The sequence below is a fragment of the Harpia harpyja genome, chromosome 3, assembly GCF_026419915.1.
Source record: "Harpia harpyja isolate bHarHar1 chromosome 3, bHarHar1 primary haplotype, whole genome shotgun sequence".
NCBI classification, from domain to species: domain Eukaryota; kingdom Metazoa; phylum Chordata; class Aves; order Accipitriformes; family Accipitridae; genus Harpia; species Harpia harpyja.
The window spans coordinates 38,702,275-38,719,581 of record NC_068942.1 but is presented as its reverse complement, the minus strand read 5'-3'; the positions used below and the strand labels follow the sequence as shown (position 1 = coordinate 38,719,581).

Genomic DNA, 17,307 nt, shown 5'->3' with positions numbered 1-17,307 from the left:
AAACACTGGAACAGGCTTCCTAGAGAGGTGGTCGATGCCCCAAGCCTGTCAGTGTTTAAGGGGCATTTGGACAGTGACCTTAATACCATGCTTTAACTTTTGGTCAGCCCTCAATTGGTCAGGCAGTTGAACTAGGTGATCGTTGTAGGTCCTTTCCAACTGAAATAGTCCATTCCATTCCATTCCATTCTAAAAAATGCTAACCGTGGTAGCTCCAAGAGGGAAATGTGTAGGTTACTGTGTGTGTGCTCTGCACGGGGACGCTACTGCTGGGAGACAAATGGAGTGGGGACAGGAAGTGCACATCTTTGCTGGAGATAACTTGGATTTTTCAGAGTTTTCTTTGGGATTAATACATAGAACATTGAAATGAATACAAGTCTTTCAGTCTGCTTCGAGAAGGTTGGTATCTGGGCCCCTTTTTTCAGTTACAAATTTTGAAATGTACCTCTTTTAAAGCATATGAAAACGAAAAGATACTAAGATTTATGTAATTTGGTGTTTTCTTGGTGATTCCTGATGAACTCCATAGATTCTGTCTCCAATGACAATGACTTCTGCAGACCTATAGATGAGACCATTGATCACTGTCAATATAAAAAGGATCTTTTTCTACAGTAGTTTCCCTTCCTGGAAGTCAAGCCTTCGAGGCTTTGGAGGGAAGAAGTGCTACGTTCAATTATTCCTTTGGCTATGTTTTGCTAATGAGTACATACAGTTCTAAAGAATGTTGTGTATTACAGAAGTGCTCGATAAGACTTTAAGATTTGCTAATTGGATTGATGTATACGTTCAAAACCAGATTGTGTTGTCTGTTGGTGGTTATCACTTTTTGTGTATGTCATTCTGATACTCATTCTTAGGACAGCAGCAACTAGTACAACCTTGTTACAGCTCAGAAGAAAAGCACAGAGTCTGCGTCTTTGTTGTTTTTCTTAGTAGTTTTTCTATGCATTCCCTAATATGTGAGAAACTGCATAGGCAACTATAGTTATAGTGCAAAAAAAGCCCAACACCCAAACCCAAACCCTAAAGCCCCAAAATTCAAGGAGTGGTTACGTACAGATATTTTGGGACCAGTGTTCATAGCCAGCTGCGTGGATGACTGGACCTTAATTACTCAGCATAGTTACTGGTAGCCCTGGAGCATGGGACCCTACTGCTGCACGCAAGATGGCCGGCAGACAGCAGCCTCCTTCGCAGGTGGAGGGGAAGCGTTGGTACCTCCAGCTGTGTCGGTTAGGGCTCTTCCTTCCCCATTCTTGTCTGCTTCGTCACCTTAAGATCTGGCAGTCTCTGAGCTGATCTTGCCATGACATTTTATCTGCCTTTAAAGTGCATTTTGTCGAGTTCCAACACCAGGTGCTGCTTCCTGTGGAAGTTGTGTTCTGAAATAGCATCTTTTTTTTGGTTGCTGTTCGGTTGCCGTATTTTGGGCCCTTACCATGCAGCTTTGATATGCCAATCTGGTGCTCTAGAAACTAGCAAAGCGCCTAAGATTCCGAGTCCTGCACCAAAAAACCCAACAACAACAAGCTGCCGGAGGACGCCTCACGGACTTCGACTGCCTGTTTCGGGCCAGGCCACGGGTGCAGCGTGGGCCTCGCAGCCGCCTCCCGTGGCCTCGCAGCCGCCTCCCGTGCCCTCCCGCCCCCGTGGAGCTCAGAGTGCTGCTCACGCTGATGGCCGCCGCCGCGGCTCGGCCGGCGGGTGGTAAGGACGGGGGGGGGGAGACAGCGTCTGGGGCAGGCACCCCCGGCCTTCCCCCTGGGGAGGCCGCTGCCCCTCAGCGGCAAAGGGTCGGCGGGGCCCGCGGGCTCGGCGCCGCTCCCCGGGGGCGGGCGGGGGAGCCCTCCCCTCCCGCGGGGCCGCGCCGGGAGCCGCTGCCCCCCCGCCTTCCCTTCCCGCCCCGGTTATGAAACCGCGGGGGAGGGGCCGGCTGCCGCTCGCCGTCCTCGGCCGCGCCGGGGGAGCGGAGGCCGCCGGAGCGCAGGTGAGAGCGGGGCGGCCCTTCCCGCCCTAGGCCGCGGGGGAAGCGGGCCGGGGCCCGGCGGGCCGCGGCCCCGCGGGGCCGGGTGAGGCCCGGTAGGCGCGGGGCGGGCGGTATTTGGGGAAGCTTGCGCGGTGCCTGCCGAGCTATATTTGAGACGGGCAGATACCCCGTGACAGGCACTCACGAATTATAAATAAGTTTAGCGCTAAACTAAACGGGATCAGCCCGTAGGCGGCTGTTCGCGGAGGAGCTTCTGGGGTTGCAAACGGCTTGTGACGCATCGCCCGCCGGCTCGGAGGAAGGCTGTGGGAGGGAGGCCCGCGCCTTTCCTCAGGGGCCGGGCGGCGTTTTGGTCGTCACAACAGGAGACACGAGTGGCCGCGTCCCGCCGCCGGTCAGAAGAACGGTTCAGCGCGCTTACCACCTGGTGTAGGAGCCCAATCCAAATACCAGGTGGTGGATGTGAGGAAAAGTGGCCGTTAAATAGGGAGCACCTTCTGAGCCTACTTGGTGGAAGACCAGTTGGCCCTGGGCATCGTCATAAAAGCTCTGACCTTTTTCTTAGCTGAATCTAAAGAGCTCAGCGTGAGCTACTGGAGAAACAGTTAGGGTATTATGTGGTTTCACAGATGTGCTTTATGCAGATCTCTGGGTTCTAAGCTTAAAAGTTTGGTAGAAGCACATCTGTCCAATCATATTCTAATGCTTTAGGATACGTTCATTTTCATATGTGAACAAAGAAGAGTTTATTGAACCTGTTCCCCTCTCCAGCAGAGCACAACAAAAAGCTAGTGTCATGCTGATGAAAGAGTGTACATGTAAAATCACTATTTTCAGACCACTGGGATATGTTTCATTCCCGTTTTCCTCTCTGTCCTCTAGTTAAAAGTGTATGACAGTCTTACCTTCCACACTTTGTTTGCTTTTAGCGGTCAGACAGAATGGCTCCAGTGAACCAGCCAAAGGACAAGAAGCATGAGAGGGCTCATGAGCATTGGCCGGAAGAGGCAAAATCAGCTGGGAAGAGGAAACCGGACTACGAGGAACTAGGGAATGAGCCACAAGCAAAGAGGTTGTTTGTGAGAAAAACATCCAAACCCCCAGAGAAAATCGGTAACATTTCCTCAGATCCTTACTGTTTCTCCCAGCCAGATTTACCCTAAATGACAGGCATCGACTAGTTGAAGAGGGAGAATGCCAAGAAGTGTGTTCAGACATGAGTATTCAGATGAGGTTATATATTGAAGTGATACATGGACACGTACTGGGGTAGTACACCCTCCAGTTATCTGTCTAGTGAGTGTGTGTGTCTGTGTGTGTGTTTCATTTTTGAGACTCCGTACCCCTTTGTTGAAGCCTGCTTACTGAAGGTGCAGTCACAGCTTTTTTGAGGGTGGGTAAGTTTTGTGGAATTCCTGAATTACCAGACGTCTGCTTTATTGTAGGACAGACCAATCTTGGTAATACATTGTTTTTTCTCCCATACAATTCTTAATGCAGTTTCATAGTTGTAAGGTTGGTATCCTACAGCATGCAGTCTAAACTGGCATTTCCACCCAATTCTTTGCATATTCAAGCTTTTGCTACAGCAAGTAGGAGTACTTTCTACCTCTGTGTTCAGATTAGACTGGACAGAATTTCCACTAATCACTTCTCCTCGTGTGCATTTTTTTCCTTTAGTATGTAACTTAAAAAAAAAAAAAATCTCTTAAAAGGCTTTTGATATAATGAGGAGAGGTGATTAAATTCTAAGATACTGGAAAGGTTACTGCTTTGCATTACCAGGAAAGTTGTGTAGGCTTCACTTACACTAAGGACTATTTTCATAGAGTCATAGAATCATTTAGGTTGGAAAAGACCTTTAAGATCATCAAGTCCAAACGTAAATCTAACACTGCCAAGTCCACCACTAAACCGTGTCCCTAAGTGCCACGTCTATGTGTCTTTCAAATACCTCCAGGGATGGTGACTCAACCACTGCCCTGGGCAGCCTGTTCCAATGCTTGACAACCCTTTCAGTGAAGAAATTTTTCTTAGTATGCAATCTAAACCTCCAATCTAAACCTCCCCTGGCACAACTTGAGGCTGTTTGCTCTTGTCCTATCGCTTGTTACTTGAGAGAAGATACTGACACCCACCTCGCTACAACCTCCTTTCGGGTAGTTGTAGAGAGTGATGAGGTCTCCCCTCAGCCTCCTTTTCTCAGATAAAACCTTTAATTCCATCGTTTGTTTAGGAGATCACTAGAGTTACTGCCTTGCACGGAAATACTACACACTTTCTGTACAATTTTGGCTTTAAGGACTGAGAAATCATTGAAGTGTTTTTCAACAGTCAGGATACAGGAGTTCTATGATTTCGTACGTTTCCATTGTCTGGTGTATAACTCCAAACTTGGAGCAGTTGGCAGTGTGAACACTGGATGTGCAGGCAAAATACTCTTGTCTGAAAGGAGTTCTGTGTATAATTGTGGATGGTTAAAGCATCTTCTGTAGTTAATTTAGCTAGATGATTTTCATTTTAACTTCATGGCCTGATTTTCAGATTTGGTAAGCATCTGCAGTTCCTGTAAGATTCAGAGGGAATTGGATGTAGCTAGTACTTTGGAAAAATGAGACCAATCAAATTCTTCCCTTAAGCCTTTTCTAAAAAGATGAAGACCTTTGTGTTTGAGCTTTTCCATTCTGTGTTCCAGTTTTGATTTCTATGTGTTCTGGAAAAAATAATTTTTTTCTCCTGAGCCATATAGGACAGGTTCAGTTTCTTGCAGTTGAAACAATTTTTTTAAAGGGTTTCTTCCAGCAGATTCTAAAAAGGTCTAAAGTTTGTTTCTTAAAAAATCATCCTTCATAATAAAGTGGAATTTCAAAAAAATACCTCCATTTCCATCACCTCTGAAGAAGGAGCTGTAGATGCTAATTCTTCTGTGAAAAAAAGGGATTGGAGCATGAATACTTCTATACCTATTTCAACAGGCGTGACAAGTGTTGGCACTATGTTGGCACGTGAACAAAGAAGTTTAGTTTCACACCTGTGCATTTCTAGGCTCCAGTGTTGCATTAAAGAAAGATTTCATTTAGTTTCTAATCATATAGAATGATCCCTATGGTTTTGGTGTTCTGCTTTTTTTATAAATATCCTTAAATGACAATAGCATTTTTGTCTCTTAAGAAATGCATTTGATGTCTAGATCCCCTGGGGCGTTACAGACCATTGCCGTGGGGATGATTAGATCACAGACATGGGACTGAACAGATCCGGTTTTTATGTAAAGGTCCCTGAAGATAAAAACTTGGAACATGAACAAAATATAGAAGCATGCTGTACTCTCAGCAAAAATCACTCCGAACAGAAAGGTTTTTCAGGCGATGAGGCGTCAGCAAGTCTATTATCAAAAACAAAACTCACAGTGCTGTAGGCAGACTGTACGGGCTACAGCACAAGCAGATCGAAAATTCTGATTCACAAGCAGGCATTTCAGGAACTGTGTGGGAACTCATGTTGCTACGCTTGGGGAATTTTCAGGTGTTAACGTTTCTGCTGGTCACACGTCTGACCTTCCCTTTGCTGTACCCAGGGGCTTACCACCTCCTATGGCACATTTCCAAGTTGTTGGGACTTTGGGTAGCTTCATTGTATGTTGGGTATGAGCCATTCAAATTGTATACTGTCCAGGAGATGCACCACCTGTGGCATTGCTTTAGTCCTCTCCTGTTGTCTTTCTGATAAATCTTTGGCAAGGAGAAGGAAGGTTTAACAAGAGGAAGCATGCACAAAGCTCTGGCAGGCTATGGGAAGCACTGGACTCCATAATTGCAGAGGCTGCTGCACCTTAGACATGTAAGAATCATTTAGAGACTTTTATCTTGTGGCTGAAGCTTTTCATGGATGTAGCAGCAAATGCAGATGTCTTACCATGTTTTTTAGTGAACGAGCATGACAGGCATTGGCTGTAAGTAAGGTTTACTCTTTTCCTCTTTGGCAGGTTGGAGTGGAGGTGGGTCCATGGTGAGAAACAACAGAGTCCTTTTCCATCAGTTGGAGCGGCAGTGCAGCATTGTTCATTATGTCTATCAGAACATGCTGGGAGGCTCCATTCGGGCACAGCTCAGGCAGGTGAGGAGTTTCTCCTTCATGACCGATTGGACATCTCAGCTGCCTACATAAAAACATCTTCAACACAAGCAGGGAAACTTTAAAGGGGCTTAAAGTTCCTCACATACAGTTTGTGGCTCCCAGTCTGGCGCACCCTTATGTTTCTTAATCCTGTAAAATGCAAGAGCTGCAAGGGCTTTCCCTTTCAGTTGACCCGGCCCTGTCACTGTACATTTTATCCTCTGTTAATTCTGTGTTTCCTTGAATCATATTTAAACTTACCCATTGTACCAATTGAGCTATTGCACAGTGCTACTTTTGTATGCTGATCCGACTGTTCTGTTGTACTATTTTTGTATCCACTCTACTTTGCTAATCATGTCAGGTTTAGCATTGATTTTTGCTCTTCACAGACATATTCCATCAAATCCGTAATGTTTTACTGTTTTTCAGAGCCATACTCCTTTCATTTGAAAATTAACTTTTTCTGTGACATCCATAGGTGGGAAGCACCTGGGCTAGCTTTATCTTCCAGGTGATTTATTTTAAGTATACAAATGATAAAGAAATCACCAAGCTCATTCAAGCAGTACCTATTCCTCAGATGAATAACAATACAATTGTGTCGTAGTTTCTCATTCCCTATTCGAAGTATTCTGTTCGCTCTTATGCTTTATAGTTGAGCTGCAGGCAATTTGGATGGAGGACATAATACTGTATCTCTGGATGATGTGTAACATTTTGGGATGCTCAATAAAGACGTAGACAGTCATAAGTGCCTTTTACTGTTGTGGAGGTGTGTTCTTCTCCCTTGTTAATTATCCTGCCTTTTTTGCTCGGTCCACAGGGCTTGGCTTCCTGTGCATCATCTAAAGGGTGATATCTCTCAGTTCTCTGTTGCTTTCTGAGTGCTGCGGCTGTGGATTTGTGTGGTCACAGGCTGTTTCCCTTGGGAACAGCATGTTCTCTTCATTCTACAAGAGGCTTAGAATTTTGTGTGAATGTACTAACAGCAAGGGCAATTAGAAATTGTTAGCCCTCCCCATTCAGAGAATCTCAGAGATCCCTACAAAAGTGATAATTCTCTTTTATCTTTTTAACAGTGTCTGCAGCTGCCCTTTCTGCGTTCTCTTGCCTCATACCGCCTCTTTCGAACAGCAAGTCCCTTTGACAGAAGAGTGACATGCCTGGAATGGCATCCAACACACCCCAGTACTGTAGCTGTTGGTTCCAAAGGTGGAGACATCATCCTTTGGGACTATGAAGTACTTACTAAAACCTGCTTCATAAAAGGGGTAAGCCTCTGGGTGCGTGGAATGGGTGGGAGAGAAAATTGGAGTACCACCAAATACCGCAGACCAAAACTGAGGTCCGTTGTGAGAAGCCCATAAGGGTCTTGGATTGCAGAGTAGCCAGCTATGGGGCAGGACTGAGGTGCAGCAATGTGTCTGTTCCTAAGTTCCAGACTGTTCTAGCTCTGGGGAGAACTGAGGCGTGTTGATTAAGTGTGTAATGAAGCAGTACTTGATGTGTGCTCAGTGGGAAAATAATACAGCAACTGGCAAAACAGTTATCTTAAAGGGATGCCGGAAACAAGTAGGCAGAGAGGGTCTGTCTGTCTGTTTTAGGTCTTGATCTTTCTCTGCTTACCTTTTATTCTGTGTCAGATGAGGAAACATCTTTGAGTGGAGAGAAACAAAGTCCCTTTATCTAAAGTGAGAAACTAGGGGTAGAATGAATGGTTTACACAGCTGGCATGCCCCCTTGTTGCTGTATTCAGCCATTCCCATTCCAACAGGGGCTCAAAGACTCTGTAACTTCTATCCCCTTTCTAAATTAACATAGGTATGCACTGGGAGGAGGTCTATCCTCCAGAAATTCCAGAGTCATCTTTCTCTTTTTGTAAATAGTGTGGTGCCAGCCAGCCAGGGAACACGTTGTCTGGGGACTGAAGGAGTTGCAGTTTTGTCCTCTAGGAGGGCAGCTGTCTAGACAGCCATCATGTGGGAAGACATGGTTGTCTTTGCCTCCTTGAAGGGCTGTGGTGTGTTTCACTGTTGCTGTTAAGGACATAGCAGTGAATGCAGACTTAACAGAACACACTTTTCTCCTTCCCCATCGCTCAGTGGATTTTTCTTTTGTTCATCCCCTTCCTTGTAGATGGGAGCTGGAGGGGCCATCACAGGAATGAAGTTTAACCCTTTTAACCCTAGTCAGCTGTACACTTCGTCAGTTGCCGGCACTACCACCCTGCAGGATTTTAATGGCAATACTGTCCGGGTCTTCACCAGCACCGAGGACTGGGAGTAAGAAATACAGCAATGCTTTGGGCCCCTGTGTCCTCCTGGCAGGAGAGAGAGAGAGAGAGAGAGAGAGAGAGAGAGAGAGAGAGATGTTTGTCTGTAATATGTGGGAGCTGAGCTTCCTCTTCTCCATATACATGTCCTTTATCCTCTGAATTTCAGGGATCCTCTCTCTTCCAGGGAGGCTCACTCCTTTTTTATTTTACCTTGAAATGGGGTGGTGGGTAGGAGAGAGCTTTTCTTCATGAAGGGGAGGGACTCTGATGCTGCTTACTTCCTGTTATATATGGGAGAGTGTGGGGGTGCCAGTGGATTTCCTTAGCTGTCTATTCTTAAACCTCCCATAGCTCTGTGCCCCGGGGACCTTCTAACCTGTTCCCCTGTTAGCAGGGCTGCCTGTTGTCAGATGGTTTTTACAGGACAATTTATAGTCCTGTCAGTGCTTCTCCACAAAAGCCACTGACTTAAAGTGGTGCGTGTCGTAAGGATCACCCCAATTCATCCCACCTAACTTTTGGTGCTTATCTAAAATACCAAAATTAAGAGTCTGGGCTCCTTCAGTAGTGAGTGGAAAGAGGAGATGAATCGCTGGAGGCAATTGCTAGAGGCAACTCTGCCTGCCTATGCTTAGAATCACTTTCTCAGACTGTTGCTTTTTCTGTGGAGTCACGAGGAAGCCTGAGCTCTTCAGTTAGTTACTTCAGTTCAGTGCTTAAAGGTAAGTGAGGGAATTTGGGTTAGCATCCACTTTACTTTTCCCCACCTGATTCCTTCTGGGTGGCAACTTTCATGGTTGGTTTCCAAATTGGCTGTTCCAGCTGTAACCCTATAAGAGGGCAGAAGGTGAACCCAAGTAATGCTGGGATGACTGGCCAGGTGAGCAGGGAGGGGGATAGACTGGGTCCTGGGACATGAAGATCTTGTATCCCAGTGGGATGCCTGTCACAGCAACAATGCCTGGATTTGAAAAGGCATGCCATCCTCCTTCTACTGCTGTGGGGACAGGCAGGCTCTACAGGCGGGCCTTTTCTTATCCTCATTGGCTTCTTGAAATCTAGTATTTACAGTGAGACTTATATTAAGTAGTTGCTCTGTGAGCAGCAGATGGAGTGCACTTGAGTATCAAAGAGTTGGGGGACTCCCAGCTAGCATCCTTCTTTTCTGTCTTTGTGTAGGGTTTCCACGGTTCCTCAGTAGACAGACTGGGGGAAAATAACATAACAACAATATAACGCAGAACATAATATTCCTGTGCCATGGGGTTAGCAGTAGGATTTTTCCTTGCACTGCTCTCATTCTGCCTGCTGGTACCTTGAGAAAGACCAGATACAGCACTGGAAGCAGCCTGTAGGGAACTGGTCAATGAAGTTTCTGTAAGAAAAGTTTCGTGCAAGACTGTAATGAGATTTGATGTGGTTTCGGCATGGAACGGGGCTGGTTTTGCTTGTGATCTCCTAAGCCTGGTCTGAGCCAGGTGGTTCACTGCAAATTAGTCGTACCCCCATAGCAGAAGCAGCAGTGCTGCTAATGAGGCTTTTAGCCCAAAGTGGTGGGGTTGAATTTACAGGCTTAGAATGTATGTGCTCACATTGGAAACAGATTAGAAAAAATGGGTTCTTAGGTATGCGCCCTGTCAGAAAGCAGTGCACTGTACCTAGGGAAACCAGCAGTGTGTTCCAGGAGATGAGCGTTGCATTAATATTTTGTCTTCCATTCTAACCTTGATGCCTCTTGGCTTTGTGTGTATTCCAGAAAGGGCCAGGAGATTCTCTCGGAGACATCAAGTTCAGTCCTTATGAGTCAGTGAAGCTTTATGTGGCATCAGGGGATGGCACCCTGAGTCTGCAGGACCTTGAGGGCAGAGCGGTGCAGGTGATCTCCCGTGCCCCGGACTGTGGCCATGAGTACCATAATGTTTGGTGAGAAGGGAGCACCACAAGGTTGATTCTCTGTTCCTTGGGGTTAATGCTGCGTTGCTTCTTGTGCTCTCTAACATCTTCATCTTTGCCAGTGTTAGGAGACTCTTGGTATGAATTGGTCTTGTGAGGGAGCTTGGAGACAGGCTCCTGGTCCCAACCCTAGCACTGCAGGGTGGGTGACAAGCTAGGCAGCCACAGGGCACTTAGGCTTTTACAGTAGCTGGGCATGCTGCCTGCATCTTCTGGTGTTGCTTTCTGGTGACGCCATCTCCTGTCTTGCAGATACTGACAGCTTTGCACTTCATAAAGCATGAGGTGAGAAGAGGAGGATAACTTCCTCCTCTTCATTGTCGTCAGTGTTCTGTTTTGTCTGTAGCAGCTCAGGTAGCATAGGAAAGCCACAAAACATTCCTGCACAGTCTGAGTTTCAGGTTATTGAGTTTACCCTGCTGCCCTTCTGGAGGCTTCAGGCTCGCCATGCTAATTTCCGTGACCTTGAATTCTAGAATAATTTATCTTTGCAAATGAAGTGTTCCCAACAGGTTCCCAAAGGACCGCAACTTTATTCTCACTGCCCTTTCCCTCCCAGCAGAGCTGGGGTTAAGATGTATGTCTTCATCAGATAAGTCTCTATTCAGTTTTGTATCCTGGAGCATGAAGTTGAGACAGTTTGATGTGCAACTTTCCAGTCCAAAGCTTTTGTCTTTTCTTTACTGCTGCTTCAGTGTCTTGTGGAAAACGTCATTTTAAAGCTGTTGCTGTACATTTGTCAATGTCACAAGGGTGTTCTGATCTTTCCCAAGGTGTGTCCATGCGCAGGCACCAAGTGGCTCTTCAGCCTCTATTATGTTCCACTGCCCCAATGTGTCACGCTCCATCTAATGAGCACTTCACAAATGACTAGGAAGTTATTTCATATTCAGTCACCAACAGAAAGCATTGCTGATAAGCCGTCCCCCTTCCTGATACTCAGGCCCACACCATCAGGAGGGAGATTGCAGTTACAATCTGTTGCAGTCTCCCTTGTTCAGGGACGACATGTGAACCAGAGCTCCACTGCCTTCACTTGCCTGTGGGAGGCAGCACTAATTTTGGTGTCTTTCCCTCTAGTTGCTGGTACTGCAGTGTTGATGTTTCTGCAAGCTGCCGAGCAGTGGTGACGGGTGATAATGTGGGCAACGTGGTCCTGCTCAGCACTTCTGGTGAAGAGGTTTGTATGGCGTCTCCTCTACGGGAATCTTCATGGCTCACATGCTTTCCTACACTACAGGGACCCTGAAAAGAGGAGCAAGTATCTTGCAGCTCAGGAGATGAGTCCACCCATTGTCTAGGTGGTGAGAAGTCCTCCACTTTTGCCATTCATTAGGCATTTTCACACTGTTGAGCGTAATGGTAATAATTCCCAAACAGGGACTGTGTTGTGTGCTACCCCTTCCTTAAGAGTATTTGCTGCTGGTCAGGGTAATTATAGGGTAACCTGAAGATGTGAGCACCCTCTGCCAACAACCTTCACCCTTCCAGAATCTTAATGCACTAATGGGAGTCATTTAGGAGATACTGCTTTGATGTATACCCTTCCATGACCTAGTACACAACACGACAAACAGTAATTAAGCAGTTGGGATAGGAATTGCACTGCTGCCATTAGACACGAGAGGGCAGGCAGAGGCAGACTGCACCTTCGAGTCTGAAGCAGTACAGAAGCATATTAGAGGATAGTTGGGAGTGGGCCCTGCTTTCAAGAGCCTGCTGTGCCGTCACACCGGAATTACTGTTTCTCCCGCCTGTAAGGGTAACATGTCGTAAGAGTTTGCCACCCAATGAGCTGTGGCTAGAAGCAGCTGTGTAAATTAGTGGGCAGAGTCGAGTGCTCCAAATGATTTGTGCTTATTCGAGGTTAGTTGCTTCCTTTCCTTTTTTTCTCCTGAAAGAATGTGACAGTCTTTTCTGCACTTGGGGGATACCCATTATTGTAGGGACGATGGGCCAGCTTCACCCTTTTGATTAGAAATAATCTTCAGGCTTCGGATAGAAATTTATTCGTGGCCAGTTCATATCCATTTGTTCTTGTTAATTGAAATATTTCTCCTACCCTGCTGTTTCTTTGCCGATGTATTTCTAGAAGCCAATTCTATCCCCTCTTACCTTTTTTACTAAGATAAACAAAGTGAGCTCTTTTGGTCTTCTCCCACAAAGCAGTCCCTTCCTTATTACTACCTCGGCAGCACATTTTCTGTACCTGTTCTAGTTTTTTTTAATCTTTCTGCAGGTGGAAGACCGGCACTGCATAAAGTATTCCAGATGCGATCTTGCTTTGTACAGTGGCACTAATACTTCCCTCCATGAACGAGGGATTGTGTTTTCCTTTCTCATAGCTGTAATAAATTTGTGGATCAAAGTTCTCCTAGAATTAAATAGTTCCCATGGTCATTCTCCTTTCTTGTTTCCAGTGGATAAACTCTTGGTGTATTTTAGAAGTTTTGTTACTCTGTAAATGTGAGACCTCTTTAGTCTGCACTAGTAGATTATTATTCCATTTCTTTACTCCAGATCTTGATCATTTTTTTTCTGTATGATTTTCTGTTTCCTCTGCTGCAGATTTGGAAGCTGAAATTGCACAGGAAGAAAGTGACTCATGTGGAGTTTAACTCCCGATGTGAGTGGTTGTTGGCCACAGCGTCTGTGGATCAGACAGTCAAAATCTGGGACCTCAGAAACATCAAAAACAAAATGAATTTTCTTCATGTGCTTCCTCATGACAAACCTGTCAATGCAGGTGAGTTGAGATAAGGATTTCATTGCATGGATGTCTGCAGAGAATCCACTCAGCTCAGCTTTTATTATTGTAGCAACGTTAGCTTTTGCTCAGATTCGAAGTTGCACAGTAGGTAGTGTTAAAGCAAGGAAGGCATTGGGACCGTGTCGCCAGAGGCAGGGAGGTGGCACAGTCTTAGACTTGCCATACAAACTGTGGCACTGTGCCTTGAGAGGTGAGTGTGGAACCATCAGCAGTGGCTGAGATTAGAAAACTGACTTTATTGGGCAGTTACTTTGACAAAAGCAGAGCATGGAACTCAAACCTCTGTTTCTTGGGTGCGGTTTTAGAGTTCATGGAAGTGCAAACTGCAGGTGTCTGTCTCCAACTTTTCCACTTTCTGTCGTGGTTTAACCCCAGCCAGCAACCAAGCACCACGCAGCTGCTCACTCACTTCCCCACCCACCCAGTGGGATGGGGGAGGGAATTGGAAAAAAAAAAGTAAAACTTGTGGGTTGAGATAAGAACGGTTTAATAGAACAGAAAAGAAGAAACTAATAATGGTAACACTAATAAAATGACAATAGTAATCATTAAAGGATTGGAATATGCAAGTGATGCACAATGTAATTGCTCACCACCTGCCGACCAATGCCCCATTAGTCCCCGAGCGGCGATCCTGCCCACCCCCACTCCCCCCAGTTTATATACTAGACATGACATCACATGGTATGGAATACCCCTTTGGCCAGTTGGTTCAGCTGTCCTGGCTGTGTCCCCTCCCAGCTTCTTATGCCCTTCCAGCCTTCTTGCTGGCTGGGCATGAGAAGCTGAAAAACCCTTGACTTTCGACTAAACACTACTTAGCAACAACTGAAAACATCAGTGTGTTATCAACGTTCTTCTCATACTGAACCCAAAACATAACACCATACCAGCTACTAGGAAGACAATTAACTCTATCCCAGCTGAAACCAGGACACTTTCCATTTGAATGAGCAAGTTCCTTTCTTTGCAATGTCTCTTTCTGTGATTCTGAAATGAGAATAATGATTCTTCTATGTAACCCAGCGCTGTAGGTTTCAGCTTACTGTTTGTAAGAGCTTTGAGTTTGTTTGAGACAGGTAAAGTCTTGTCTGTTGGGACACATGTCCATATTCACATCCCAATTAAAGAAATAGCAACGGGTTTCCAATCAGAGAAATGCGACTTTTATGTTTCTTGTCAGTTAACAGCATTGTGATCTTTTGTTTGCCTTATTGTCCCCCTCTTCTAGCTTACTTCAGCCCAACAGATGGTGCCAAGCTCCTGAGCACAGACCAGCGCAGTGAAATCAGGGTTTACTCATCTTCAGACTGGACCAAGCCACAGCATCTGATCCCACATCCACATCGGCAGTTTCAGCACCTCACACCTATTAAGGTGAGTTAAACCACCAGTCTGAGAGGAGTATCATGCTTGGTGCTAGCAGCTGGCTCTAAATCAGAAATGGTCTGATTTCTGGTCAGGATACTACATTGGTGGGTGGATATTCACACTGCTACAGCTTGCAGCAGAGCACTATTCTGAGGATACTCATGTTCTTCAGACTGTGAGTGGGATGTACAAACTGTTGCTCATACTGCAGGTTGTCTGGTGTGTGTCAGTATGAGCACTGTCCCTTTCTCTTAACTCCCTATTGCTGTGCTCTATGACTAGGCAACATGGCATCCTCGCTATGACCTCATTGTAGCAGGTCGCTACCCAGACCCTAAGTTCCCGGGGTACACGGTGAACGAGCTACGAACTGTTGATGTATTCGATGGAAACACCGGGGAGATGGTTTGTCAACTCCATGATCCAAATGCTTCTGGTATCATCTCGGTAAGTTGAGTACTGCAGCTGAAAGGACTGCTGTGTATTGAACCGCAGCCAAGAGATAAGGGTTAGGAACTAGAACAATAGGAGTATCCTCTTTACTTGTGACAGACTCACGCTCTCGTGGGGGTATGGCTGCCAGCTAAAGCTGCTGACTCAAGCAGGGCTGGTCCATGGTCATCTGTGGGTTTTCTGTGATGCTCTTTAGGGAACGTTGGGTTTTCCAGATGGTTTGTTGCCGTTACATAAGCCGTGGTGCTCTTATGACTCTTATATAAGCAGTGATGCTCTTACAGACTGACTGTGTTTCCATTTTCAGCTCAACAAATTTAACCCTATGGGAGACACACTGGCTTCTGGCATGGGTAAGCAAAGAGAACCTGGGGCACTAAGCATGGGTGGGTTCCAGTCCCAGAAAAGGGCAGCCTTGTTTCTCCAGACTAAAGCGAGTTGTGAGTGAGGGTTTCCCAAATCCCACTTGCTAGAGGTCCTCTATAATTTCCTACATCTATAAAAGAGATCAAGACCTTCTTTTCAGTCTTTCACCTTGCAGTTAGAAGACGGGTTGCTAGTCATCTCCCGTGAAATATTCCCGGGAGTGTAGAGTCCGGAAGAGTGAGAAGCCTGCCCGCAGCAGGGTGCTGCTGCCATCTGCCGCCCATGTAACAGTAGCAGAAAACGACGGCGGTGGTGGGGGAAGCCTTTTCCTGCTAGGCTGTACCCTCTCCCTTCGTTTAATTTATCTCATTTCCTAGGCTGCATAGCCAAGATTACTCAGTTTTTCGCAGGCTGTATGGAATTAAGGGAGTTGGCTATAGATTTAGGTCTTAGACCTGTGACAGATGAGATGAGGAATTACTTGATTATGTTTCTTAATTAGATCAAATTTCCATAGCTGTGTGGAGATAACATCTGCAATAAATGTCTTTGCATCCTCTGTACCTTGGAAATATCTTAGAACAGACAAAGCATTTTGAATTTCTGGCATTTAAGTGACATAGCCTTATTATATTTGATGTAGTGTTTCTGATGCAGTGTTTAATTTTTCCTCTCAGGCTTTAATATTCTGATCTGGAGCCGGGAGGAGATGGTGGCCAAGAAGCAAGAACATCTTTTGAAAGCCATGACAGAACAGGGGATTGGAAGCTGGAGTTTGTCCAGACATGGAGGGCAGAGGCAGGCAAACCCTGGGACAAGTAAACTCAAAGCTAACTTACTGTCTTGGGAGCTGGAGGAGATGAGAACAAAAAGCAACGATTCTAAATCACAGGGAAGGAAGCGAAAAGGGAAGGATCTAGAGAACTGATGTAGTATTTTGATCCTTTCTGGATCACAGGGTACAAATTCAGTGTTGGCAATGGGCAGTATAAGCTGTGCAGGGCATTAGACTTCTACTTTGTCCTTCCTCCCTGGATCTGATCTTGATTCCCTAATTCTCTTTACTTCCCCTTCTAGAAAGTTGGGTCAGTACTCAGTTCCTCCTCCAAGTGGAGTTACCACCTGTGTTCTGAGGCACTAGGAAAACTTCAAAGATGTTCTCAGATCCTGCTGAAGTTACTGCTTCCAGCCTGCCACATCTGCTTGTCATCACTTGTCAGAGGTTACCATCTCCTGCAGTCTGCTGTGGAGCAGCTCATGACAGGGTCCCCCGCCTGTTCTAGTCAAACCGAGCTGAGAGACCCTTTGCTAACAAGCTTAATGTCCTGAAAAAATACAGTGTTCACAGGGGTGAGATGATGGGTAGTTTGGGTAGTCTAGGGAACACCAACCACCCCCATGTGCAAGCTTCTTGGAAAATGTGCGTCTGTCAAGACCTCAGGCTTAGCCTGTTCTGTGCTTGCAGCTATATAACTAGACCATGAAGAACATGATGATGCCAGAGCTATTCACCTGCCTCATGAGATGTAAGGGCAGTACTGAGCTGGGAACCTACTGATTCTGTAGTTTCTATTTTCAGAGCTCTGGGCTTTTTCTTGCCACCGATTAGGCAATTTTTTTCACCCACACCTATGTGCTTCAGAATGTGGATAAAAGTGTTGTAAAGCAGAAATGAGGGATTTCTTCCAAACACCCCTGCTCAGAGCCAAATCTCAAGACTGCTGTTAAACTGAAAAGTTGTGCTTTTTCTAGTTCGTTTACAAGGCTGCCTGGGGCCTTGCTGCTGTCCCAGAGGTTGATGGATGGGATGGGCTCAAGGCCTGCTCAGATTCTCTTATGTTCACTTTTATAGTTTCACAGTATTGATATTAATAAAATTTTGTACTAAACTAAAATTATTCTTTGATATAGAGAGCGGCTGCTTTGAGCATTCTGCTGAACTGCTTTTGTATGGGGGAAGAAGCTACAGACCTTTCTGCAAGAGGGCTAAGAGACCTAGAACAGTGG

At 45.8% G+C, this 17,307-nt stretch overlaps 1 protein-coding gene and 1 long non-coding RNA gene across 5 annotated transcripts; one reads left to right on the top strand and one right to left on the bottom strand.

Annotated features, from left to right (window-relative positions):
* Positions 1-364: 364 nt before the first annotated feature.
* LOC128139516 (uncharacterized) lies at positions 365-1,160 on the bottom strand. The gene is made up of 2 exons (XR_008234415.1): positions 1,064-1,160; positions 365-565 (listed from the first exon to the last, which is right to left on the bottom strand). It is a non-coding gene; the product is annotated as an uncharacterized LOC128139516 (long non-coding RNA).
* A 532-nt stretch (positions 1,161-1,692) lies between these two features.
* DDB2 (damage specific DNA binding protein 2) lies at positions 1,693-17,195 on the top strand. 4 transcript variants are annotated; one of them, XM_052782003.1, is made up of 11 exons: positions 1,693-1,713; positions 2,923-3,106; positions 5,979-6,109; positions 7,192-7,383; positions 10,144-10,310; positions 11,421-11,520; positions 12,909-13,086; positions 14,342-14,487; positions 14,764-14,928; positions 15,242-15,287; positions 15,978-17,195. In XM_052782003.1, exons 2-11 carry the CDS (start codon positions 2,935-2,937, stop codon positions 16,226-16,228), a joined length of 1,548 nt encoding a protein of 515 aa, XP_052637963.1. In that variant the 5' UTR covers positions 1,693-1,713; positions 2,923-2,934; the 3' UTR covers positions 16,229-17,195. The 4 variants fall into 4 exon arrangements, with proteins under 4 accessions (XP_052637963.1, XP_052637959.1, XP_052637960.1 ...); XM_052781999.1 differs by lacking the exon at positions 1,693-1,713 and adding an exon at positions 1,875-1,993; XM_052782000.1 differs by lacking the exons at positions 1,693-1,713; positions 10,144-10,310 and adding exons at positions 1,875-1,993; positions 8,249-8,394.
* Positions 17,196-17,307: the final 112 nt, after the last annotated feature.